This window comes from Gymnodraco acuticeps, unplaced genomic scaffold (genome assembly GCF_902827175.1).
Source record: "Gymnodraco acuticeps unplaced genomic scaffold, fGymAcu1.1, whole genome shotgun sequence".
Classification (NCBI taxonomy): Eukaryota; Metazoa; Chordata; class Actinopteri; order Perciformes; family Bathydraconidae; genus Gymnodraco; species Gymnodraco acuticeps.
This window is the reverse complement of record NW_022989974.1, coordinates 1,849,574-1,875,394: the sequence shown is the minus strand read 5'-3', so window position 1 is coordinate 1,875,394 and position 25,821 is coordinate 1,849,574. Positions and strand designations below refer to the sequence as shown.

Here is a 25,821-nt window from a genome sequence, read left to right as displayed (position 1 = left end):
TCCAGTTTTCTATATAAGTCTTTTACTTTAACTTTATTTGTATTTCTACTTCTTCTTGAAGAATAAATGTATTCTTTAGTTTCTTGATTTTTAATTTACTCAAAAACCTCCCTTTGGAAATCCGAACATTTCCGTCCATATATTTAATTTAGACAGACTGTTTTCACCATATTTTACTCTCATGACGTCTACAATCGGGCCCTCAGGAGGGTGTACAAGCCCCCTACTTTGCCTTGCTCCCATGACAAAATCACCATTTGTTTCACAGTACAAATCGTGCAAAAAACTAATCGTAAACCCACTTTCTACGACGGGATAAACCCTATGTGATGTTTGTTTCACAGTACAACTCACGTAAAAAACTAATCGTAAACCCACTATCTACGACGGGATAACCCCTATGTGATGTTTGTTTCACAGTACAACTCACGTAAAAAACTAATCGTAAACCCACTTTCTACGACGGGATAAACCCCTATGTGATGTTTGTTTCACAGTACAACTCACGTAAAAAACTAATCGTAAACCCACTTTCTACGACGGGATAAACCCTATGTGATGTTTGTTTCACAGTACAACTCACGTAAAAAACTAATCGTAAACCCACTATCTACGACGGGATAACCCCTTCTTCGAGCAGCCCCTTTCATAAACGTCATGGAGTTTTAATTACGTTTAACTTTAAACAATTTAGACATTGTACATCTCACCCAGTATTGGAAAGCCTTTCTAAGTCCGTTTGGTCTCGTGAAGTCAATCAGTTCCACCCCCGCCGCTGGTCCTCTCGTCCCGTACTGTTTTTGTCGCGGGGTAGAGGGAATCCGAGGATCATGTAGCTACCAACCAGCGTCCGGAGGTGTTCCCAATCGAACTTGCAGAGACCCTGCTCGCAGCGCCAATTGTTATGGAAATCTAAAAACCCCAATACTGTAGAGTACAAGTCAGAAAACAAATAAATGGTGAATCCAACAGAGTTGTTTTTCTGGTGATGTTTATTCGAGGCCTCAAACAAACATCAGATACAATAAAATATAGACACAGGTCTCACAGAGTATAGGATAGTCTGCGCGAGTGTGCGCAGTTGAATAATAGCAAAGCAATATAAAGGGAGAGTAAAAAGGTGGGGAGGAGAAGAAATCTTCACACGGTCACATTGTTATTAGACACCTGGCCTTGAGCTGTAGAAGTTCTCGTGTGACTTTGTGTGAGTCAACTCAGTAGTCAAAACAGCTCTGTGGCCTTGAAGTAGAGAAGATAGAGGAAAACAGCACAGTAACCTAATGAGAAGCATTTGGTTACTTTGAACATATCAGGATATAATAAAATGTCCACTACAGTACACGTACAGAAATTATTCGGTACGGGCCCTTCGGTTCGGTACACGTGTGTACCGAACGAATATAGCGTTAAACGTAAAAAATTGAGAACATGAACAACTTTCTGGAAGTCATCTATATCATAGAGCGACCAAGTCATTTCATTGGACGAGAGGCATACTATGAGAGCTGGTCACAGGGATGCGTTCAAATGTAGTCAGTCATTTGAGGAACTGGCGAAATGGCGAACGCAGATAAAGTTGAGCTGAAAATCCTCCAGCATCATTGAAGTCTCCGGTTTGGGAACATTTTGATTTCGCAGTTACGTACAAGGATGAAGGACAAAGACAGGTGGACCGAACCAAAGCTGTTTGTCGGCATTGTTCAACTAACATTGGTTACGCGGCTGGCAATACATCACACTCATTTGAAAAGGCATCACCCGAATGTGAATATCACCGTTACCAAAAGAAAAAAGACTGAAGTGCAAACCCAACTCCCACTAGCATTTAAGCCACCACTCGCAAAGAGTTCAGACCGAGCCAAAGCTATTACAAACGCCAAATATCCTTATGTTGCCATGTTAGCAAAGCGCTACCTGGCTGTGCTGCCACTGTCCCTAGAGAGGGTGTTCTCCACAGCAGGAGACATTGTTAGTGCCAGCAGATCTGCCCTTTCAGCAAGCAATGTGGACAAGTTCATCTTTCTTAAAACAACATGAAAATACAATGACAAGCAAGTCCTAATGTCAAACTGGCTGCTTAGGTACAGTACAGTTCAAATACAGATTATTTCAGTTCATCGAAATGCTGCACCTTAATGTTTATTTTACTATATTTTGTATTTATTTGAATACATTAGTCACAGTTTAATAATAATTTAAAAAATTGTTTTAATGTTTTGTGATAATTTTTTCTGCTGTACCGAAAACGTACCGAACCGAACCGTGACCTAAAAACTGAGGTACGTACCGAACCAAAATGTTTGTGAACCATTACACCCCTACAATCAATGTTAACTTGGATAGCCACAATATTAATATTTTAACTCAATCACATAGGTGATATTATTGTGGCACATCAGTAAAGCCTTACAAGGTGGCAGACGTAATTTAATGAATTTTAACTGAACAATAACTGAATGAGTTTGTTTCACTCTTAGACCAGCAGGGGTACCAAATAGATGCAGACTGCTGCAATAAGTACATTAATTAACTGTCTCATCGATGTTTGTCTGAATGAATATGATACTATTAACAATCATATTATTCCTATCAGCTGTCAATCACTGTTAATAAATAATAATACATTTAATTTGTTAGTGTTTTTACAGGTGCTCAAAGACGCTTTACAGATATAGTGAACAACTGTTATGATTCACATATTCATTTATTATTGAATAAACTATATTTTTTGGAGGAGTTAATGATGAATGTTCATCAAGATGCTTGCTCACCCTCCTTCAAATTTGAAAAACAAGTAATTATATCATTATTGATATACAGTTACAACCTTGACTTTACATCAGAAAGAACAAACATTAAAGAAGTGACTAACTGCATCAGTTAGGGTTAAACGTGTATTCAGCTAAAACATCGCTGCAGTTATGATCCAGTAGAAGGTCCTTACCTACTGGCCTAGTTAAATCAAAGTGGTTACTTTCTTTTGGCTGGGCAGTGTAGTTTTACACACCGTCTTATTTTACTTTCTCAGGACTTAAAACTGTTTTTTGGGGGCAGACCCCCTCAAAGAAAAACATATATACACGCATACAAGGTCATCATCTTAACAGTTTGTTATTCTCATCGACTCATCCGTGAGCAGAGCATCAAGTTGGCATGTCTATTACAGCTGAATGCGGCGATTACTATTTTGTTCAGCAAAACGCCTCACAAACTTATTAAGATCAACAGCTGTAGTGCGTTTTGATTCAATGCTGAGTACAGCCAAACTTGACATTCTCTTCTCTGTCATTGTAGACCGCAAATACCTCATTCCTTCTGTGCTTGGGTCCGAATGCTTCTCGTTTTGCGCCGTCCCCCCGTTCAAGTGAATTCGCCACCAATCATATTTCCACTCTCGCGCCAGGACCGGGGGAGGGGTTACATGACGTGCATATTGTGCTGCATTCACTTGCACAAAAGTACCACGGCACTGAATTCCTCTGTGAGGAAGTGGCAGATTTTCTCCGGTTGTATATTTTCAAATTCTAGCGATCTCGAGCCGGTTTCTCAAACTTACCTACCCCACCTTTAATACGCCAAAAATAGAAAACACAATGATTGTTCACGAGTCCCAAAACACGTGTCCGAAGACTTTTGAGCAGGACTCCAAGTCAAGTCTGAAGTCTCTGTGTGTGCGACTTAAGTGCGACTCGAGTCCGAGTCACAAACTCGAGTCCCCATCTCTGGCTGACAGACATGAAAACAGGGAAAAGAGACCAGACAATATACAGGGAGGAAACATGACAAGGAGAACGGAAAAACACCCACACCTAGACATAGAAACGTGACATGACAACATAATAGTGACAGAACCCCCCCCTCAAGAAGTGACTTCAGAGGGAACTCGAGAGGTGACTCGAGAGGGAACTCGAGAGGGGACCCGAGAGGAAACTCGAGAGGGAACTCGAGAGGGGACTCGGGTAGGAACTTGAGGAGACTGGACTTGAGAGGGAACTCGAGAGAGGGCTTGAGAAAGGAACTGGAGAGGAGACTTGAGAGGGAACTTGAGAGAGAGGGCTTGAGAGGAAACTGGAGAGGGGACTGGAGAGGGGACTGGAGAGGGGACCTGAGAGGGAACTCGAGAGGGGACCTGAGAGGGAACTCGAGAGGGAACTCGTGTCGGTCGGTACGTCGACAGGACACGGGGAGATGGCGTTGGCTGGAGAGCCAACAAGAGACGAGGTGCTGGAGTCGGCCGGTATGCCGACAGGACTCGGGGAGCTGGTGTTGGCTGGAGAGCCAACAGGAGACGAGGTGCTGGAGTCGGCCGGTACGCCGACAAGACTCGGGGAGCTGGCGTCGGCCGATGAGTCAACAGGTGACGAGGAGCTGGAGTCGGGACCATGACTGCTGGAGCCGGTACTTGAGCCGGAACCATGGCTGGAACTGGGGCCGGAACCATGGCTGCTGGGCCCGGTACTTGAGCCGGAATCATGGCTGGAACTGGGGCCGGAACCATGGCTGTATGGGCCAGCTCTGGTGCAGGGACCATGGCTGTAAGATCCAGTTCTGGAGCCGGAAACATGGCTGTAAGGTCCGGAGCTGAAGCCTGGATCATGGCTGTGTGGGCCGGTTTTGGAGCCGGAAACATGGCTGTAAGGTCCGGTTCTGGAGCAAGGACCATGGCTGCTGGGGCCGGCACTGGAGCCGGAATCATGGCTCTTGGGGCTCGGGCTGCTAGCCTGGACTTGCGACTCCTTCTCTTAGAAGACGCCTGAAGGCTCCGTGGACCTCCAAAAGCCAGACGAGTTCCAGAAAACGACTCCTGGACAGGAGCAGGAACTTGGGCAGAAGCATGGGTTGACCCCAGACAGAACACACCGAGACGTCTGCAGTCAGCAGGCTGGAAATCACACATCCAGAGGAAGTTCAACATCCAGCCAGGTACGAATTTCACCAAGTCTGGTTTCTCCATAGCCAACCGGTGCGCCTCTACCAGAACGGCCTCCCTCTGCCGAACACTGGACGCTCCACTCCACCAATCACAGCAGCAAGCCAAACAAAAGGAAAAATGCTGTAGCTCCACCTCAAATGGATCATCTGCTGGGTCCATTTCTGGTCAGTTCGTTCTATTACGATCTCAGGCACTTAGGATGTTGGACCCAATTGCAGACAGGGAGACCGAGGTAAAGTATTGGTAAGATACTTTATTTTTTCAAAAAAAACGATGAACAAAAAAAAGTCACTAACTAATCTCAGGATGAGATGACAAAAAATGAGACCAAAAGGAAAATCGCTCACGTAGTGAGGAACAAAACTATTCTTGAGCACAAAAGAGCATAGACCTGACCATGGCAAGAGACAATACGAACTGACACTGAACACTGGGAGACAGGGGAATTTAAACACAGGGTAACTAGACACAGGTGGGAACAATCAGGGGCGGGGCTGACACTGATGAGCACAGGAGACACACAAGGAGTGACAGGTGAAAACAATCAGGAAATTAGACACACCAGGGAAACTAACGACAGACATGAAAACACAGGGAAAAGAGACCAGACAATATACAGGGAGGAAACATGACAAGGAGAATGGAAAAACACCCACACCTAGACATAGAAACGTGACATGACAAAATAATCCTGACATGTACCCCCATTGACATTGAGGCATTTCCTCCGCCACTGTGTTCCTCTGAGGAACAGCGGCCGAATTTGCTGTGCCCAGTCCGTGCTTTACGCACCTATATGGACAGGTCAAAAATAGTTTTGATGCAATGACCAACTCTTTGTATCCTGGGCTAACCCTCATAAGGGCAAGCCCGTTACCAGGCAACAGCTCTCCCACTGGATTGTGGAATCGATTGCTCTGGCTTATACGAGTCAGGGTTTGCAGGCACCAACGGGCCTGCGTGCTCATTCTACTCGTGGACTGGCTACATCCTGGGCTTTGTTCAAGGGTGTTTCCATCCAAGACATTTGTGCAGCAGCGAGCTGGTCCTCACCGCTCACTTTTGTCCGCTTTTACAGGCTAGATGTCTCTGCTCCAAATGTGGCCCGCGTAGTGCTGGGTCCCGTGTTGAGACAGAGTTCTACCTGTTAAGTTCTGGTTGTTTTGGTGATTTTCGAGATAAGCATGTCTAGCAATACGGGAGTTTCAATATCCCATAGTGAGACATCGAACGGAGTGTTATTAATGAGAACTATAGGTTACTTACGTAACCCCAGTTCTCAGAGTAACATGAAGTGAGATGTCTCACCAGACGGCCTTGCTTGCTAAGGCGAAGCGAGAAGAGGTGCTTATTTTGAATGACGCTGCGACGTAGCGCAAGCTACTTAAAGGGTGGGTGGATTCCCTGACGTAGACGTCAAGATCACCAGCCAATCAGGATTGGCGTAATGAGATTGATGCTTCTGTTTGCATACGCGTTGAGGCGCATCCCATAGTGAGACATCTCACTTCATGTTACTCTGAGAACTGGGGTTACGTAAGTAACCTATAGTTTTCTTTCTGTACAGAAATGCCTGTTAAAGTTCAGCCGAAGCTAATAAGAGCCTTCTGCTGTCAGATCAAGTGATTACAACGGTCGAATAAGCACAGAGTTGTCTCTTTGTGTCAATATCTCTGCTGAAACAAAAGCAAACTCTGTCTATCTAAATCTATTATAGCCTAAAGACAAAGAGGGAATTTTTGTGACTCACACAAACTGCTATTTCCATTTTATGCAACTCCAGTACACAACATATTGTACTTCTATAACATTTGTTGGACAGCTTCAGTTACTTTCTTAGATTTTGCAAATAATACTAATACTTTAACTTGAGTAAGGTTTTTAAAGCAGCGCTTTAACTTGTACATTGTTGTTGTGTTTTCAATGCAGTAAATGATTTCATCCAACTCTGGATATAAATCGGACAACACAAATGTATTAAATGTTATTTATGTTTATTTGTTCCTCTTAGATATTCATTTGTTCCTCTTCATCATTATGGGAGCATCAGTGAGAGCAGGGGGGGAGTCATAATCAAGTCAGCGGTTTTATAAATGGCGTGTCAAAATGGTAAATGATAACACATCATGACCATGCAAAAATTGCACATTGTGTGTGTGATTAAGGAAATGTTGAAACTGATTTCACCAAGCTTTTGCAAACAAGACCACTCAGTCAACCGAGCTTTTAACAGCTTTACATTGAAACACTTCAACTAAAGGTTCCTCTTATCATTTAAAATACACTTTTAAAAGCTTACTTGGCTAAGCTTAAACTTATTTTTTGCACATACCTTTTTGTTTTCATTTAATGAGTTAGTTGAATGCCTTATCATTTTAAGCAAAGTTACTTTCACTGCTAAAAAAAAACTATATTATGAGTCAATCTATGAAGACATTTCCTCTTTTCAGTGTTTTCCTTCTTCCTCATACTGGTCAGGTGGAGTAAAAAAGCAACAACCTTCCATCCATTCTGAAAGCTTTTATAGCTGTTTCATCAAGCTTACTAATTTCTTCACTTTGTAAACCATATTTTCTGTCCGATTTAAAAAAATTAAATGATTTTCATAAAAAATCATTGTTTTCAACTATTTTTAAACATATAGGTTACAGTGGTTCATTGTCTGTCCCTTGCATGTTTGGCACTGTTGCAGATAATGCATCCTCTTAGATATTCTGTTGTTCTTAGAATACATTCTTTACCTTGTTTTGTTATGTATGTCATTACCTGGTTTTATTGTGCAGTATTTGTACTTATTTTGATTTGCCTTTTGTAATGTATTCTCTAGTTTCTTTACTCACCCACTACTGCTGTGAAATGTCATTATTAAGATTATTATTACCATTATTATTATTAATGTATTATTATCATTGTTGATGTTATTATTATAATTTGTTTGCAACAATTGTTATTATTGTTATTGGTATTACTGTAAATGAACACATAACTGAAATATTGAATTAAAAAAAAGTCTTACTTTGTGCCCTCATATTCACCCACAAGATTGAACTGCATGCTATGGAGCTAATTTCCTGCCATAACTCCACAAACAACATAAACAAGTTTTACACATGCCTTATTCACTAACAAACACAGTGTGGTTAGCAAATACAAAACACCATCTACAAACTAATGCATTTAGTTTTGCAAATAAAAAACGTATCAAACCAACACATTACATTTTTCTAATAAATCATGTTTCAGACACAAATTCAGCATAGGTTTTACAAGTACAACACTTTTTCTTCTAAAGTCACGGAACATTACTGCCAAGTCACGTGAGTCACGTGACTTTTTGGCAGTAATGTTCAGCCGTGGTTGTGCTCAGGATTTTTTTCACAAATGTACACATTTGTAAAACTTGTTTAATTTGTTTGTGGAGTTATGGCAGGAAATTAGCTCCATACATTTCCTCCTGTCAGAATATCATAATGGGGCAGTGTGTGCGTGAGGGTGCGTGTCATGTTAAGCCACGCCCACCGGCAGAGCCGACGACGTCACTGGATCCGACAGTGATGGGAACTCGAGCGAGCGCTGGTGAGTTTCACCCAAACCAATAAAAATCTTCAGTTTCCTCTTTGTCACTTCAACAGGGAAGTAGGCAGGACAAATGCGCTGCACAAAACACAGCCTCCTCGACTGTTGGTCGCCCTGACTGTGTGAGTGTATAAAGCCCTGCCTGTCGAAGGGTTTGGTTCAGAGTCTTAACGGCCAGGTTATCATCTCGTTAACGGACTTGTGAGTAGCAGTGGTTTACATTCTGTTGAGCTAACTTAGCCCTTGGTTACCGTGGCATGTGCTGTAAGCTAGGTGCTGTTTGCTAGCTTCAGTTTGGATCACTTGTGGAGGCATGTTGGCAGCACGTAAAGCTAAGGGCTGATGACAGGGCGGTTTGCACAGTATTAGTTAGCCCAGCAGCTTGTAAACAGCAATATAAAGCTATTATGTTAAAAAGCGACATATTCTGAGCTGTAGTGTTTAGCTGCTAACTTCCTGTCAGCCCTTGTTATCTTGATGTGTTAGCCAAAAGTATCCAGCTGTATCACTGTGTGCTGCTTTAACGTTTAGCCTTTTAAATACGGGATTTTGTGGAAGATTGACTAATATCATTATAGTTTTTTGTGTGTCAGGCCAAGTAGAGCCAGTGACCATCTGACAGAAATACACATGCTGTCCTTCTGAGTGTTGTTTAATGTAAGATGATATGCATGCCATGTATTATTATATACTTTCATGACTGTTGTTATGTTTGTTAATTTAGCTTCTATGAAATACGTTGCAGATTTGTATTGAAGCTTATTTCTGCCTGTAGGGAAAAAAAAATGAAATTTGACCCTTGCAATGAAAAGATAAATGATGCAAGTCATTATAATGAAACACTTGTTTGAAATACTGGCACAAAGGATTTTGTATCGTAAAATAATTATAAACTCTCTCTCCGTAATTAACTATCTGTTTTAAAATAATGAACTAGTATCCTTACATAATGGTTTAGTAACATAAAACACATGTCTTATAATAATGACATAGCATATCAAAAGGACGAGAAGCTTATTAAGAGATGCACTGTCATTATTTAGATATTCTCATAATGACTTGCACTTTCTTTTCATTGGCTGAGATGGGATTCTATATGTTTGTAACCATCACTGCAGCCTGCAGGTGTAGATGAGGGTGAGAATAAAGAGGTCAGTGATGAAGTTACTGAACAAAAATAAGTACAACTTAAAATCAGTCAAAAGGAATTCAAAGTTTCTTACTTCCTGGTTTTTGAATTGTGGATAATTAAGGAAGTAAAGGGCCAGTGCTGCCAGTGAGTCCATTTGATTAAAATCCAATATATTTGACCTCACAGCTGACTATTTTATTTATTTGTTTATTCCACACATTTAAAACAAAACATGTACACTTTACAAAACATGTACACTCATACTAGTTGTTTATTTTATTTTTTTATAGAGCATGGTGGAAAGGACCAGGGAGAAGAAAATCTTATTTTACCTGCCTCTCCTTTTTTTTCAAAACATATATCATTTATTTTCTGCTGTTTTAGGCGCTTATTGGTTTTCTATTGGAGGTCGGTTTGGGGATCGGCCAACATCTATTGTTTGCCTATCATTTTATTTGAGTTTTCTCCATTTAATTAGTATTTTAGTTTTTTACTCTTTTAAGGACAATTTTCTTTGTTGAATGTGTGTTTAACACCCTCTTTTTTAAAATTTGATTAACAACACAAGCTGCAGGACATCAAGACAGCATGACGAGCCAAGCAACAAGTCAACGAAACCGTGAGTAACGCTAATAACTTGAGAGATGCATGGGAATTGTCTGTATACTAGGTATTAAATAGGTTAATACAGCAGATAGCAAGAGAATGAAGCTGTGACAGTAGGGTGGCAATGAACACATATTGTTGTATTGATTTAACTGCCGATTAATTTCTTGAAAATAGCTGTGTACTCTCTAAAATGTAGGAAAAATATTAAAAGTATCAGTTTTCCCGAGCCAGGATTATGTATTCATTTATATTCCTCCCAACCCCGAATACATCAAACCGTCTGAGTTTAAGGAAATGTATTGTTCTCAATTGTTCCAGCATCATTTTGTTTGCAACACAGTAGCACCACCACCTAATGTTTCGTCGTTCTTGTGGCTTTATACGTACTCTATTTTATACATGGGTACAGTCGTTGGTTCATTTTTATTTACTGATTTTATCTTTGTTGACTTTTTAGAGAAAATTACCAAGATCCCCCTCTCTCGCTCCGAGGTGTTCGGGGAGCTGAGGAAGGAGCTGCATGAAGATGAAGAGTTCCACCAGTCTGACGCTCACATCTTCATCATCATGGGAGCATCGGTGAGAGCAGGGGAGGGGGGGGGTTATAATCAAATCAGTGGTTTTATAAATAGCATGCCAGAATGGGAAGTGATATGAAATGAATAGTCTGGATCACACAAATGTAGGCTACTGTGTGTCAAATTGTTGACCACACATTGTGTGTGTGTGATTTAAGGAAATGTTGAAACTGATTTCACCAAGCTTATGCAAACAAGACCACTCAGTCCACCAAGCTTTTAACAGCCTTACATTGAGACACTTCAACTCATGTTCCTCTTATCATTTAAAATACACTTTTAAAATAGCATAAACCTATTTCTTGCCTTTTTGTTTTCATTTAATTCTTCTCATACAAAGCAAAGTTACTTTTACTGCTAAAAAACCCCCTCAATTATGAGTCGATCTATGAAGACATTGCCTCTTTTCAGTGTTTTCCTTCTTCCTCATACTGGTCTAGGAAAAAAAAAAAGTAATGCATTCTGAAACCTTTTATACCTGTTTCCTCATGATTTCTTCACTGTGTAAACCATATGTTCTGTTAGAATTCTTTCAACAATCTTTTACATATACATTTTCTTGTTACAGAATCATTGTTTTTTCAGTTTTGTTTAACATATAGTCAGGTTACAGCAGTTCATTGTCTGTCCCTTGCATTGTTTGCCTTTGGGAAGGTGGCGCTGTTGCATATTTTTGCATTGTCACTGACTGTCAGCGTTTTCTTTCAATGTGAAACACAGACAGGTCAGGGGTTGGGCACACTCTGGTTGTACTTGTTTAACTGATATGTGTGTTGCTGAGTGTTTTTGTTACTGTGGCTTTACTGCAGGGAACCTTTTCATGTTTGCCACAAAGTGATAACATACAGTCACACCAGATTTATAATTATATACTTACTGATACCCATTCAATAATTGAGGACATGAAAGTTTTTTTTAAACAGGTTTGTTCTTTCCTTGTCTTGAAGCAAATGATACGTGTTAGTTCACAGAATTCTTAGCCTGAGTGTGACATTAAAAACATATCTCACGTTATGTCATCTCCTCTACAGTATTCTTAAACAAAGAAGCAGTGTTGCAAGATGAGTTGGTTTTCCAGCTGAGTGTTTTAGGAGAAGTCAGATTGTTATCTAGGCCAGCAGTATACTGTTATGCGAATAACTTTGACTAATTAAGTTGAATGTCCTGTCTTGTCATTGTATTGTTGTTCGCTTGAAAAGCAGGATATTCATTTTTTTCTTTTAATATTTAATATTTTCATAAGAACATCAGATTGATAAAAAAGAAGAGATGTCAAGAGAGCCGAAGAGCGAACAGGCTTGCACATTAGAACTTCCTTTAACTTAAGGAGAAAAATAAGCAATAACAAATCAAGCTAAACTTTTTAGAAAAATACAACTAAAATATAAATGACACAATAAGCACAGAACAAAAGGCTGATGTAGAAGAATTCAACAAAAATAAAGAAATACATAAAACAATTCTGGGTGGTAAAGAAGAAGAAAAAACAGTATAATATAAACATGTCAAATCAAGTGTAATAAACACGTCTGCTTGCTCTCTGTGGGATTACCAAAGTTGCACAATTCCTAAATAAGCCAAAGCAGCCTACTTACCTGTCGCCAGATGGTTTAAGCTGTTGTGCTGCTGCAGCATCTTGAGACTTTTGTGTCATGGAAAATAATTACCGCTCTGGCAAAGTGCACTTCTTAAATAAGCTGCATGCTGACTCCAAAGCACAGCATTACCACCTAATGACTGTTCGTGACCTACAAATCCTATTTCTGATTGTTTGTTTGCACCTGCAGGGGGATCTGGCTAAGAAGAAAATCTACCCAACTCTATGGTGAGTGAACCTCCATTGACCCCAGGGAAATACTTAGTAGAACTGCAACGTCTAAGGAAAGATAATATGAGGTATCTTCTGAAGTTGTGAGCATAATGTTCTCTGCTCTCTCCCAGGTGGCTGTTCAGAGACGGCCTCCTCCCTGAGCAGACATATTTCGTGGGCTTTGCTCGCTCGGACTTGACCGTTGATGCCATTCGAGCTTCTTGCCTGCAGTACCTGAAGGTAAACTAAACCTTCGAGATGCAACTCTTTGAAGTCTATTCATAGTTTACTGCAGACCTTAACCTTAGACCTCAGATCTACTTCATATAGTAAACAAATCTCTTCAGTCAGGTATTTTTCCACAGGCCCTGAAAACTGCAGTCATTAAACCGCTCTTAAAAAAGAATAATCTAGATGCTTCAGTAATGAACAATTACAGGCCCATATCAAACCTCCCATTTCTAGGTAAAATCATTGAAAAAGTTGTTTTTCAACAGTTGAGTAATTTCTTGCATTTAAATAACTGTTTCGATGTGTTCCAGTCAGGCTTTCGTCCAAACCACAGCACTGAGACTGCTCTTGTAAAGGTCTTTAATGACATCCACTTAAACACAGACAGTGGCAGAACTTCAGTGTTCGTATTATTAGATCTCAGTGCTGCGTTTGACACTGTTGACCACAGCATATTACTAGACCGACTGGAAAACTGGGTAGGACTTTCGGAAACAGTTCTGAATTGGTTTGAATCCTACTTAAAGGACAGAAACAACTTTGTTTCTATAGGTAAATACACATCTGAGTTGACAAATATGACATGTGGGGTACCTCAAGGCTCCATCTTGGGGCCTCTTCTCTTTAACGTCTACATACTACCACTGGCTCAGATAATAAAACAAAATAAGTTACCATAGCTATGCAGATGACACACAAATCTACGTAACAATTTCACCAGGAGACTATGCTCCAATTCAAACACTGAGTAAGTGCATTGAACAAATCAATGACTGGATGTGTCAGAACTTTCTCCAATTAAACATTGCCTTGCCTTGCCTTGCCTAAAGAACATATCTAGGATTAAAAGACTAATGTCACAGCAGGATTTGGAAAAACTTGTCCATGCTTTTATCTTCAGTAGACTGGACTACTGCAATGGTGTCTTCACAGGTCTCACTAAAAAATCTATTAGAAAGCTGCAGCTGATTCAGAACGCCGCTGCTCGAGTCCTCACTAACACTAAGAAAGTGGATCACATCACTCCTGTTCTGAAGTCTTTACACTGGCTTCCTGTGTGTCAAAGAATAGATTTCAAAATACTGCTGCTGGTTTATAAAGCACTGAATGGTTTAGGCCCAAAATACATTTCTGACCTCCTGCTAAATTATGAACCATCCAGATCTCTCAAGTTTTCAGGGACTGGTCAGCTTTCTGTCCCCAGAGTCAGAACTAAACATGGTAAAGCAGCGTTCAGTTATTATGCTCCAAATATCTGGAACAAACTCCCAGAAACCTGCAGGTCCGCTGCAACTCTGACTACTTTTAAATCCAGGCTGAAGACTTTTCTTTTTGTCGCTGCTTTTAATTGAACTATTCATATCTTAAACTGCACTGTAACCTTTATCCATGTATTTTTTCTTTTAATGTTTATTTTATTATCTTTTCTTTTTAATGACTGATTTTAAATGCCATTTTCTCAATGTTTTTCATTTTTTGTGTTGAAAGGTGCTATATAAATAAACTTGCCTTGCCTTAACGAAACCACAAATACTACCTAACTAAAAACCTTCTTTAGGGAAAGCAGATACTGTGTTCAGAGTTGCAGTCGAATAGTCCAAAAATCAGCTCCTAACGTCTAACCCTATCTCCTATTCCTTAACCTCTGAGTGAAACGTTAAGGGATAGTGGATAGGAGAATGCAAAAGGACTTAGGAGAAGAGACTGCGGTACTTTAGAGAATCCGACTGCACTTTCACTATCCGACGTGTTTATGATGTGCCAGCGTCTGCTGCTGTGGGGAAACTATGGAAACTACAGTTTTCTATACAGCGGACTACAACATGGATGTTTAATAAGAACCACGGACTACTGTAAACTCATCTAGAGACTCTGCACCGTGCTCTGATGCTGTTGTTTTATGCTTTATGAACGTGGACAACAGAGAAACATATTCTTCAGGACCAAAGTTGGAATTGAAATAAAAAAGGAAAGTGAAACTTCTGCTCGTCACCCTCTCCCTCCGGTCCACATTAATACAAATGATCCCAATACGTATGATTGTATGAAAAGATCTTAAAATCAATACAAATGTATTTATTATAAACGTAAGTCCTTAACATCTATCAGTGTGTATATCACCATTCAAACATCTTTTTAAAAGTTGAACAAACCCCACACAGCTCAGTAAAGACTGTGAAATGTTGACTTTATTTGATCATTTCAGTAAAAACTAACGTTCATATTTCTCTTTGATTATAATACTGATGAACGTTCAAAACAAAGCACTTTGGCAACTTACCACATACGTTTTAAAATGCTTAATAAGCACCGCAACTTTCATGACATAATTTCTCGGTCATAATCGGTTGTTTCCGTGAACGGCCGACTGTTGTGTGACGGCAAACGCTGCGGCTGCAAGGCATTGTGGGGCAGCATTTTCTCCTCCTTTCGTCAAGGGAGGTCCAGTGGTTCCTAAGCTAAAGGAGGTTATAAAGGAAGTTTGAAACCTCCTTTCCTATCATCTAGACTAGAGAATTCGAACGACACTCATGGCTGCCACTGAGGGACTTCCGGGTCATTTGACTCCGTTAGGAAGGTTCCTAAGCTAAATGGACTATTCGACTGCAACCCCGGTCTTCTATCCCTCCCTCCACTCTTCCTTCCTCATTTGGCTTGATCGTTAAAGCGATAATGAACCTGTAGAGAATTATCAACTTAAGCTGCAGCTCCTCTCGGCTTTACAGAGATTTATAGGGAGTTTCAGCTCCTTGTTTAGCTGCCCGGCTCGACACTTCACTGATTTGGTCGGCTCCCAGTAGTGAAATATAAACAGTCCATTTATACTACAAGTATATTCAGAAACAGAATAAAACGCTTTCACTGTAAGTTCTTGATGCCTCCTTTTTTTTTTTTTTTTGCACAACTACAATTTTAAACATTCTTCCAAAAGGAATACTTCACCAACAAATAATAATTTGTATATCATCCTGCTCACATAGCATTTTTTATTTAAAACCATTCCCCATAAACTGTTTTCAAGAATTCTGTGTTACACAGGATATGTTATAGATATACAAGTGGTCATTTTGTGAATGAATTATTTCTTATAATCTATTCATGTGTAAATGTCCCCCCCTCCTCCCAGGTGACGGATAAAGACACAGAGCGGTTGTCAGCCTTCTTCAGCAGGAACACATACATCAGTGGGAAATATGCCGATGAGGATTCCTTCTCCAAACTCGACACACACATCCAGTCTCTGCCCGGAGGAACCGAGGCCAACCGGCTCTTCTACCTGGCGCTGCCCCCCACCGTCTACCACGACGTCAGCAAGAACATCAGGACCTGCTGTATGAGCACAAAGTCAGTTCACTTCTCCTGCCAGCTGCTGCTCTGTCACACTGTTAACTCGTTTCACAGATCGATGCACAGTCTCCCAAACCCTCGCCCTTTGTCATGTCCGTTAAAGTTGTTTTACTGCATTTAAGATTTCCCTCCAACAAAATGTGATTTATAGATTTGACATTACATAAGCAGCACTAGTACCATAGTTCAGAGGTGTCTGAAGATAACTTTAAGTGCTGAGTGTTACATGGGTGCAGCCATCCAATTAGTTCCTATTATTTAGTCCATCCTCCATAATAATCATACAGTTGAATCCACACTACTTTAAAATAGTTTAAACAAAAACTGAACACTATAAAGATCTAAGTGTATCTAATGTATCTTGGCAACTGAGTGTGAAGCCTGAGAGAATTAAACGTTTCCTTCATTAGTAGGTCTGAGGCGATTTGATTCTAAATAGCTTCCATCATTAATTATCTTTGCCTCACTTACTGATACTTTAGATTTAAGTTGAAACACAGTTTAAACCCAATGGTGCCTGAGTAAGCTATCATTTTGGTGACGATCACAGTATTAATCGTGTGTGTGTGTGTGTGTGTGTGTGTGTGTGTGTGTGTGTGTGTGTGTGTGTGTGTGTGTGGTGTGTGTGTGTGTGTGTGTGTGTGTGTGTGTGTGTGTGTGTGTGTGTGTGTGTGTGTGTGTGTGTGTGTGTTGTGTGTGTGTGTGTGTGTGTGTTGTGTGTGTTGTGTGTTGTGTGTGTGTGTGTGTGTGTCGCCGAACCAACACTTTGGAGTATCAATGTGGCTAATATAACTCAAATTTGAAAAGACCCCTGTAGTGAAAATATAATGGCATTGTGTGTGTAGGGGCTGGAACAGGGTGATCGTGGAGAAGCCGTTTGGACACGACCTGCAGAGCTCTGAGGAGCTGTCCGCTCACCTCTCCTCCCTCTTCACTGAAGATCAAATCTACCGTATCGATCACTACCTGGGCAAAGAGATGGTGCAGAACCTCATGGTGCTCAGGTAGGAGAACATATTTGCACTGAGGAGCTTTTCACGTGCATCTATTTGTTTAATTGGACATATTCAAATGCAGTAAACTGGAAAAAGGTTGGCTGGTGTACACTATATTTTAAATCATTTTACCACTTTACCTTGCAGTCAGACAACTCTTTCCAACAGGGACTAACTGTTTGTCAATGGAGTCTGGTTGCTTTAAAGGGGACCTATCATGCAAAATGCACTTTTGTACGTCTTTTTTACATGAATATGTGTCCCCGGTGTGTCGGGGAACTCACCAAGTGTCAGAAAATACAACCCTCTCTCTTTTCCTCCATACCCAAATCTCTAAAAACGGGGCTGCAACGGAGCTGATACAGATTTGAATTTTTCTGACGTCAGAAAAGGGGTGCTCCGCCTATATGGGCAACTCTCCACCTATCAGGGGAATGAGAGACCGCTCGAAAGCGTAGTACATATACCAGGCCTGTAAGGGGCGCTGTAGTCTGCCACAAATGCAGAATCAGCCCTTGCAAAAACAGGGCTGGAAAAGAGCAAATAGAGCGAAATGAGGCATGGCTAAAATGCATGATCTGTTTGGTATTTTGAAAAAAAAACTTCACAGACATGTTTTATATAGGTATGGCCCTACAATATATGTTTCAAATATAGCATGATAGGTCCACTTTAAAGAGAGCAAAGATACAGATCCAGTTATTAATGATGTACCCTTAATGGTTCGGACAGGTCTAGTTATTGGGATTTTGTTTTGTTTTTTGGGAGGTAGTAGTACATAAACCTTATACAAACAAATATATCACTGATATATCCCTATTGCACCCTAATGATTTTCAAACTGAAAATATAGATTACTACCAGCGTATCTCTCTTCTTAGAGTTGAGTATGTCAAATTACATTTCTCCCTGAGCTTTGTTTCTTTTTAGATTTTAAGGTAACTTAAATTATGCAACACCTCAGTTTCAGCTGGCTTGTAGTTAAGAAAAGCCTTTCTGACTATCAAAGAAAACATACATTGGCCCCTGACCAAGAACACCGTAGAAGAAAATTGTTTATTCATGTTGTCAAAAACAGTCTCTTCACGCTGTGTGCGTGTGTGTCTGTCTGACTGACTGTCTGTCTGTCTGTCTGTCTGACGATAATTTGATGCTCATTGCAGGTTTGGAAACCGAATCTTCGGGCCGATCTGGAACAGGGACAGCATAGCCTGTGTTGTTCTCAGCTTTAAAGAACCGTTTGGCACTCAGGGACGAGGAGGCTACTTTGATGATTTTGGCATCATCCGGTGAGTAGAGTGGTAAATATTATAAACTCCTAAAGTTTGTCTTTGCTTTATAATGTTAAAGTGTAACGTTTTGTACAAAGGTCGGGTGTAAAGATATATACCTCCTTGGGCAGCAAGCAGTGAAAGTAGCTCCTATATTTAAAGAAATGAACACATGCATGCAGTTTTAGTACTTTCTTTGCAAACACACCCTCAAAGGGGGGAAAATTACAAAATGCTATATTGGAGAAGACATGAAACTGGCGATAGAGATCGTAAATGAATCAGGAAAATGTTGAAAACAAGTATGAAGCTGGGAGAACTTCAGATTTCTGGTCTGTTTTTCAAGCCGTGGAGTTGAAAATATTAGAGGGAATTCAAGTTTAAGGCACTTTCACATTGGTTTGAGTCAGGGGGTGTTTCTCAATGTCGAGGAAGGCTGCTCCAGAGCATACTACGTCATCGAGTGCCGCCGAAGGACTGTTCCAATGTCCAGCGGTCTTAAAATCCCTACAATGCTTTGCGCACGGACCAATTTCCAAATCTTTGGCGGAAATCGCGCTCCATTTAAAACGGGGCCTCTCATATGACGCACACCTTCTTCGTTTTCCGAGGCTAGGAAGGATTCTTGCCTCGCTTCTGAAGCAAGTGACTCGGAAGACATGTGCTACCAAGCAAGCGTCCTCGACATTGAGAAACACCCAGAATACTCCCTTGTCCATAGAATCCCATTGCAGTGTAACTAGTTTGCAATTCCAGCAAGCATTGCCGTTCCTTTTAAACCTCAGGGTTCGTACGGTCATTGAAAACCTGGAAAAGTCATGGAAAACAATATTTTTCCCAAAGTTTTGGAAAAGTAATGGAAATGTAACTAAAGTTGCGTCAAATTTAATTTACATTTGATCTAATCGCCGAAATAATCTGCGGTCGCGAGCTGTTATGTGTCATCATGACGCGCATGGTGTTATTTTTTAATATATGAAGCGCGAGCTGTGTGCTCGTGTCTTCCTGCCTGTCGGCTGAACTCTGCTGCTCCCGGATGAGGGTCAGCTACATTATCTACGGTGCGTTCGTTAACTGTGCGGAGTAGTCACTGTGGCACAGACTGTACCGCTGGTGAACAGCTGTTAGAGCAGGTCGTTTAGGGCAGAGCGTGATGTGAACTGAAACGTTTTTCTGTCGCAATATTATTTAAGGAATCGTTGAGCGAGCTAGCTAGCTAGCTAGCTAGCATACATTGTCACTACCTGCTAACGTTAGCTTTAGCCTTCGTTTTCTAATAGTTTTTTTCATAGGCTATAAACAGAGGTGGTATACATATAGATCTTGTGCTAGAGTAAAAGTAGAAGTACCAGAGTGTAGGAATACTCTATCACAGTAAAAGTCCTGCATTCAAAATGTTCCTCAAGTGAAAGTAGAAAGTATTCTCATCAAAATATAGTGAAAGTAGCGACAGTAGTGAGCAGATGTGGGCAGATTGATCCATTTCAGAATAATATATATATGTTTTATAATGATTGATCATGAAAGTGTTCTCAAAGCTGGTAAAGGTGCAGCTAGTTTGAAGGACTTTGTATACTGCAGGGTAGCTCGTGAATTTACTCCAGGTGGAACTAAAGTCCGATTTAACACTAGATTAGATTTACTATCATTCATCCACATCTGTAAAGTAACTAAAGGGATTAAATACATGTAGTGGAGGAAAAGTACACCATGTACCTCTGAACTGTAGAGGAGTAGAAGTACACCATGTACCTCTGAACTGTAGAGGAGTAGAAGTACACCATGTACCTCTGAACTGTAGAGGAGTAGAAGTACACCATGTACCTCTGAACTGTAGAGGAGTAGAAGTACACCATGTACCTCTGAACTGTAGAGGAGTAGAAGTACACCATGTACCTCTGTAGAGGAGTAGAAGTACACAGTAGCAAAACATTGAAATACTTAAATAAAGTACAAGTATCTCAAAATTGTACCCACGTATAGTACTTGTTGAGTTTATGAACTTAGTTACTTTACACCAGTGGCTATATAGATAGAAAGACTAAACCTTGCACAGAGGCATGAAAATACATTTTCAAAATGCTCAACAGCCAGAATTATAAACTGACTGCTACACAATTAAAATAAATGCTTTTATATATTTCTATTAGATGTGACTCTTTGGCATTTCTGTTATTATTAACTGCTGCTTTAGTTGTTCTGACTGCTAAAATCCTCTGTTCCTCATTTTAAAGCCGATATTCCGTGGGGTCGGGGGGCTCGGATCACCTTTTTCATACCTGATGAGTTTGCCTCCCTGACTACAGTTGCTTTAGCGTGTAGAAGCTAGTAAGCCTACTATTTGTTTTGTTTTAGATAGGCACAACATGTTTCATATGCAGACCTTATTTCCTGTTCCATGTTCAAATAAACCATTTTCAGTGGTAAAAATGTTTTGGTCATGGAAAATGAGGTAAAGGTAATTGAGAAGTCATTGAAAATCATTGGTGAAAAAGTGTATGAACCCTGAAACCTGCATCTAGAGAACAGATTATGGTTTACCGAAAAGAAGAAACAGGATATGGAATGTGAAACAGCCTGCATTTTGTCACTCAAGTGAAATGCCACTGCTGGGTGCTGGAGGAACAACAGGTTGTGCAGCAGCAAACCAATCTCTCAGACAATTTGCCATGCATTGAGGGATGTATTGAATCAACCACATTGCAAATTTCCCCTCTGTGGGACTAATAAAGGTATTCTGATTTACCTTCAACACTAATTGGACATCCAATTATGTCCTATCGGTGTACAACTACAAAAGAGTGTTATAAACCATTTTTAAATTGTTCCTAAATGCTAAATGAGGGCGTTGAAAGTAGGCCTCATGCCTGTTGCATCAGTACATAGTACATACTCTCAGTAGCTCCCTGCGAGGCCGATGACCCTTTAGATGAGTGATCACTCCTCTCATTCTCCTTCCTATCTTTTGTGTGACCACCTGTTTCCTGTGTGCCTATCAGCGACGTCATGCAGAACCATTTGCTGCAGATGCTCTGCCTGGTTGCCATGGAGAAACCAGCCTCCACCAGCTCTGATGACGTCAGGGATGAAAAGGTAAGGAGTTGTCCCCCAGGAACCCGGCCCTCAGCAACCCCTCCTCAAACTCTACAGACATGGAGCGCTGTCTGGTGGTTTATGTTGCTAACGGAAGCTATGTGTTTGTAGGTGAAGGTGCTGAAGTGCATCGCTCCAGTGACCCTGTCAGACGTGGTGCTGGGTCAGTATGTGGGGGATCCAGAGGGGGAGGGAGACTCCAAACTGGGTTACCTCGATGATCCAACTGTTCCCAAAGGATCCACTCAGGCCACCTTCACCACCGCTGTGCTCTATGTGCACAACGAGCGCTGGGATGGTAAACACGCCGCACGCTTTACGAAACAAACCATGCCGATATCACATCCTCCCTTTCATAATGCATTCAAATGTTTCACTCCTCAGGTGTTCCTTTCATCCTGCGCTGCGGAAAAGCTCTGAATGAGAGGAAAGCCGAGGTGCGGCTGCAGTTCACAGATGTGCCGGGGGATATCTTTGGAAATCAGTGCCGCAGGAATGAGCTTGTGGTGCGTGTGCAGCCCAACGAGGCCGTCTACGCCAAGATGATGAGCAAGAAGCCCGGCGTGTACTTTAGCCCTGAGGAAACTGAGCTGGACCTCACCTACAAGAGCAGATACAAGGCAGGTGCAAGCTTATTCATCTGTGCACAGAATCATTGTAAACACAGGAACCAAAAAGTATTCTTACTTGAGCCAGACATGACAAAGTTAAAGATAACAGAGCAATCACATCTTTAAATTCTGAAGCGTAACTGTCAGATTTGTCTTGTTTTCAGGATGTGAAGCTTCCCGACGCCTATGAACGTCTCATCCTGGACGTCTTCTGTGGGAGTCAGATGCACTTTGTACGCAGGTCTGTCCCCGTTTTTCACTGCTGATGTCTCCTGTTACATTATGTAAACCTAACTTATTAGTAAACCTACCAGTTCTTCACACTAGATGGCGACAAAGTGCATAATTTCTTTGCCTCAGCATGACGGAAACATTGTTAAACTTTATATATAGCTGTTCCTTTGGCAGTATCGATCAGTCAACTGGTCCATTAGTATTCAAAGACCAGCAATATGAATGTTGGTATCAGATTTGTTTTCTATGACTTTTGAGCATCCTGTTACTAAGCTCGTCCAGCGCCAAGGATTGCACCTTCTCTGATCTTGGATAAAAAAAATGCACACTTCTTCCATCCACAGTTTTGTAATTCCTTCTGAACATGAGCTACCTGTCGTTCCCACATTACCCCTGATCTTGCTTCCTTCCATTGGCCTCCGTTACAATTCAGATTAAACTGATAAAGGTCTGCAAAACCTTGACCCCAGTTAGAATCCTGATCTCCTCGTACCTCATTTGATGTGCTGTTTACACGAGAACGCAAACGGTTGTATCCGCTACTTTTCTCTTTCGTATAGCCCGTTCGTTCACATGAGGCCGTAACGGAAACGAGGAAACGGACCCCGCAAACGATAACGGGTCCCAAGGTGGATAGATCTGCAACCAGAACGCTCTGGGGTGCCCAACGGCTCCGTGTGTACGCCCTATACGATCATTTCCTGATAATGATGAAGCCATAGCCCCACCTCTGCTGCTCACTGCTGTAGCATGGTCAGTAGCTACTGCTACTGACCATGCTACTGATGTTAGTGCAAAATCTACAGCTCCTCACAACCATCAGCAACAAGTGGACATGGAGAACTACATGTTGCTAAATCCACCGCGGGGCATAAACAGAAGGGCAACCATGGCATCCATGCTGGGGGGTCTTCTTCGCTGCTTTTGGTGTATTTTGTGGCGAAAGTACAGCGCCACTTACAGGCCCGGCATATGTACTACAGCGTCTCCAGCGCTCCCGAGCGGTCTCATGTGAACGGAATACTTTTTTGATATTGTATTCGGTCCGTTTGCATTTCGTATGCGTTTGCGTGTAAATGGGGTCGAGTTCTCAACCACTGCACACATATTGGCCTTTTATCAATTCCCTGCTCGTAGAACATAAGGTTAATACGCCTCAGCTGTTTTCGCCCAATCCCTCTTCAATCATCTCCCCTAATCTCTCAGATTTGATTCATCTTTGGACTGTTTTAAAACATCTGTTAAAAAGCCATCCTTATAATGGATCTCCTTCCCTGTCTTGTGTTCTGGTTGGTTTTATCGTTACTATTTTTAATTAGGGTTAGGATGCACTGAAATGTGCTATATGAATAAAGGTTGAATTGTCTGTCTCTCCAGTGATGAACTAAGGGAAGCATGGAGGATCTTCACACCTCTTCTTCATCGGATAGACAAAGAGAAGCCCAAACCTATTCCTTACAAATACGGAAGGTAGGAAAAGTGATTTACTATTCCCTCGGGTAGAAGGAGTTAAATACTGAGTGTTGATTGTTTCTCTTTTTTTCAGCCGGGGCCCGACGGAAGCAGACGACCTTTCAAAGAAAGTTGGATTTCGTTATGAAGGCACCTACAAATGGGTGAACCCTCACAGACTGTGAGCTGAGAGGAGGGTGGGAGTAGAGGTAGGGTAGTAGGAGGGGTGCAGCAGGGGTAGGTGAGTTGGTTTGTACTGGAGTGTCTTTTGAGGAAAGAGGCGTGTCCTATGTGCATCCATCACAGCAGAAAGGAGCTTTTATTTCTCAGGTATGACCATTGTTCCCTGGAGTGAGTTCATCAGACATCAAAAGGAGATACATGAATGTATGCTGTAATCATGAGCTTATACCACACTTGGTGTTAGATTTGTTTATTTTTGTCATACAACGATTTACATGTTTTATTTTAGAGGTGGGATCAAGTCAGTTGGAGAGAGAGCAAATTAGATCGTATAATTTGGTGAAGAAAATAACGGTCTGATGAACTAGACATGGATGTCTCTGTCTCTATTAATTAGGTCTTATTTGTCAGGATGGTAAATGGAATAGCTGAGCAGAACAACACACTCAGCTGAGTCATGCTCTCAGATTGAAGCACTGTACCAAAGAGGTAACTGAACAACGCAGAACAACCAATCGCTGTTCACCAGCTGTCCCTAATCATCGTGATTGTAATACCATTTTGCTTTGACTGCAATTCATAATCACTCTTTCTGGAATTTCTTTTCTCCACTTGCATACTCTCTTTTCGCTTCCTCTTTAGGATAAATAGACTGGTTTACAAAAGGCAATGTAGGCCGTTTCTGTTCAAAGCACTCATTTTGGAATAGTCTTAAGTGTCCTTACGGACAAACGATACAAGCTCTCTGTCTGAGCTTCATTCCCTTTTGTTTACATTTTGTTCAGGTTTATTTAAGTTTCTGATGTTCATTCCATATTTCTGAAGGTTCAGACAGCAGCGGTGTCCACCACAGGTCACCAGTGAATGTCTTTGTAATGATGTCCTGAATACAGCTGCACACACATGTAATGCTAGCTACATTTTCACTACTTGTAATAAACTTGCTTCTCTGTTCACTTGTTTTTTTTATCGCTTCATGTTAGGAAATCTCATTTGTTACGATTGGTGTATCTGCAGTTTAAAAAACAAAGAAATGTTTTTTACTTTTTGGGAAATGTGTATGTTTATAAAAGAGAGAATAGTATTATTCAAAATTAAATCTCGTAAAAAAGGCAGTATGTCGAAAAAGTAATGTTTTAGTATGTTGAAATAAGACAAAGCATAGTATTCGAAAAGATCATATTGAAATATCTAAGTCATAGTATGTTGAAAACAGTACAGTATGTTAAAGTCAAATTTTAGGATGTTGAAAAACAAAGTATAGTATTATTCGAACTTTGAAAAAAAGTCATAGTATAGTTTGAACATTTGAAAACATAAGGTGAAAAAAAAGTCATACCATCTTCAAATTTACAAAAAAAAAAATGTTGAAAGAGGTTAAAAGTATGTCAAAATGTATCTGAACAAGTCATGGAGAGGCGAAGTCCCTCCCCTTCCGAAAGCCTCCATGGGACCCCGGAAGCGGAAAATTATACATTGAAGTCAATGGAGAGAGAAAGTTTATCTTTTGATCCCGTTTGAATTGTGCCACGAATGACACATATGATGTTTGTCAATTTAAAAGAACATTTTGCAAGTCAAAAAAATAAAAACGTGTCGTAAAACTGAAGTTACACATTTTTTCGTGTGAAACCGCTCAGTGAACTACAGGTCTCTCGTCTCGCACAATACGCGTCACCAACATAAAGATGGCCGTCACGTTAGCACATTTCACCACATTCTTTCAGAATGAGAATAAAAGTATTTTACGAGGTGAAAATCACTA

At 40.9% G+C, this 25,821-nt stretch overlaps 1 protein-coding gene across 4 annotated transcripts; it reads left to right on the top strand.

Moving 5' to 3' along the window:
* Positions 1 to 8,451: 8,451 nt before the first annotated feature.
* g6pd (glucose-6-phosphate dehydrogenase) lies at positions 8,452 to 25,012 on the top strand. 4 transcript variants are annotated; one of them, XM_034211097.1, is made up of 14 exons: positions 8,452 to 8,509; positions 10,210 to 10,260; positions 10,708 to 10,829; positions 12,616 to 12,653; positions 12,770 to 12,878; positions 15,997 to 16,214; positions 17,063 to 17,221; positions 18,376 to 18,501; positions 21,483 to 21,576; positions 21,688 to 21,874; positions 21,961 to 22,196; positions 22,352 to 22,428; positions 23,799 to 23,891; positions 23,968 to 25,012. In XM_034211097.1, exons 1-14 carry the CDS (start codon positions 8,488 to 8,490, stop codon positions 24,056 to 24,058), a joined length of 1,623 nt encoding a protein of 540 aa, XP_034066988.1. In that variant the 5' UTR covers positions 8,452 to 8,487; the 3' UTR covers positions 24,059 to 25,012. The 4 variants fall into 4 exon arrangements, with proteins under 4 accessions (XP_034066988.1, XP_034066989.1, XP_034066992.1 ...); XM_034211098.1 differs by having other exon boundaries at positions 8,455 to 8,710; XM_034211101.1 differs by having other exon boundaries at positions 8,494 to 8,631.
* The last annotated feature ends 809 nt before the right edge of the window (positions 25,013 to 25,821 follow it).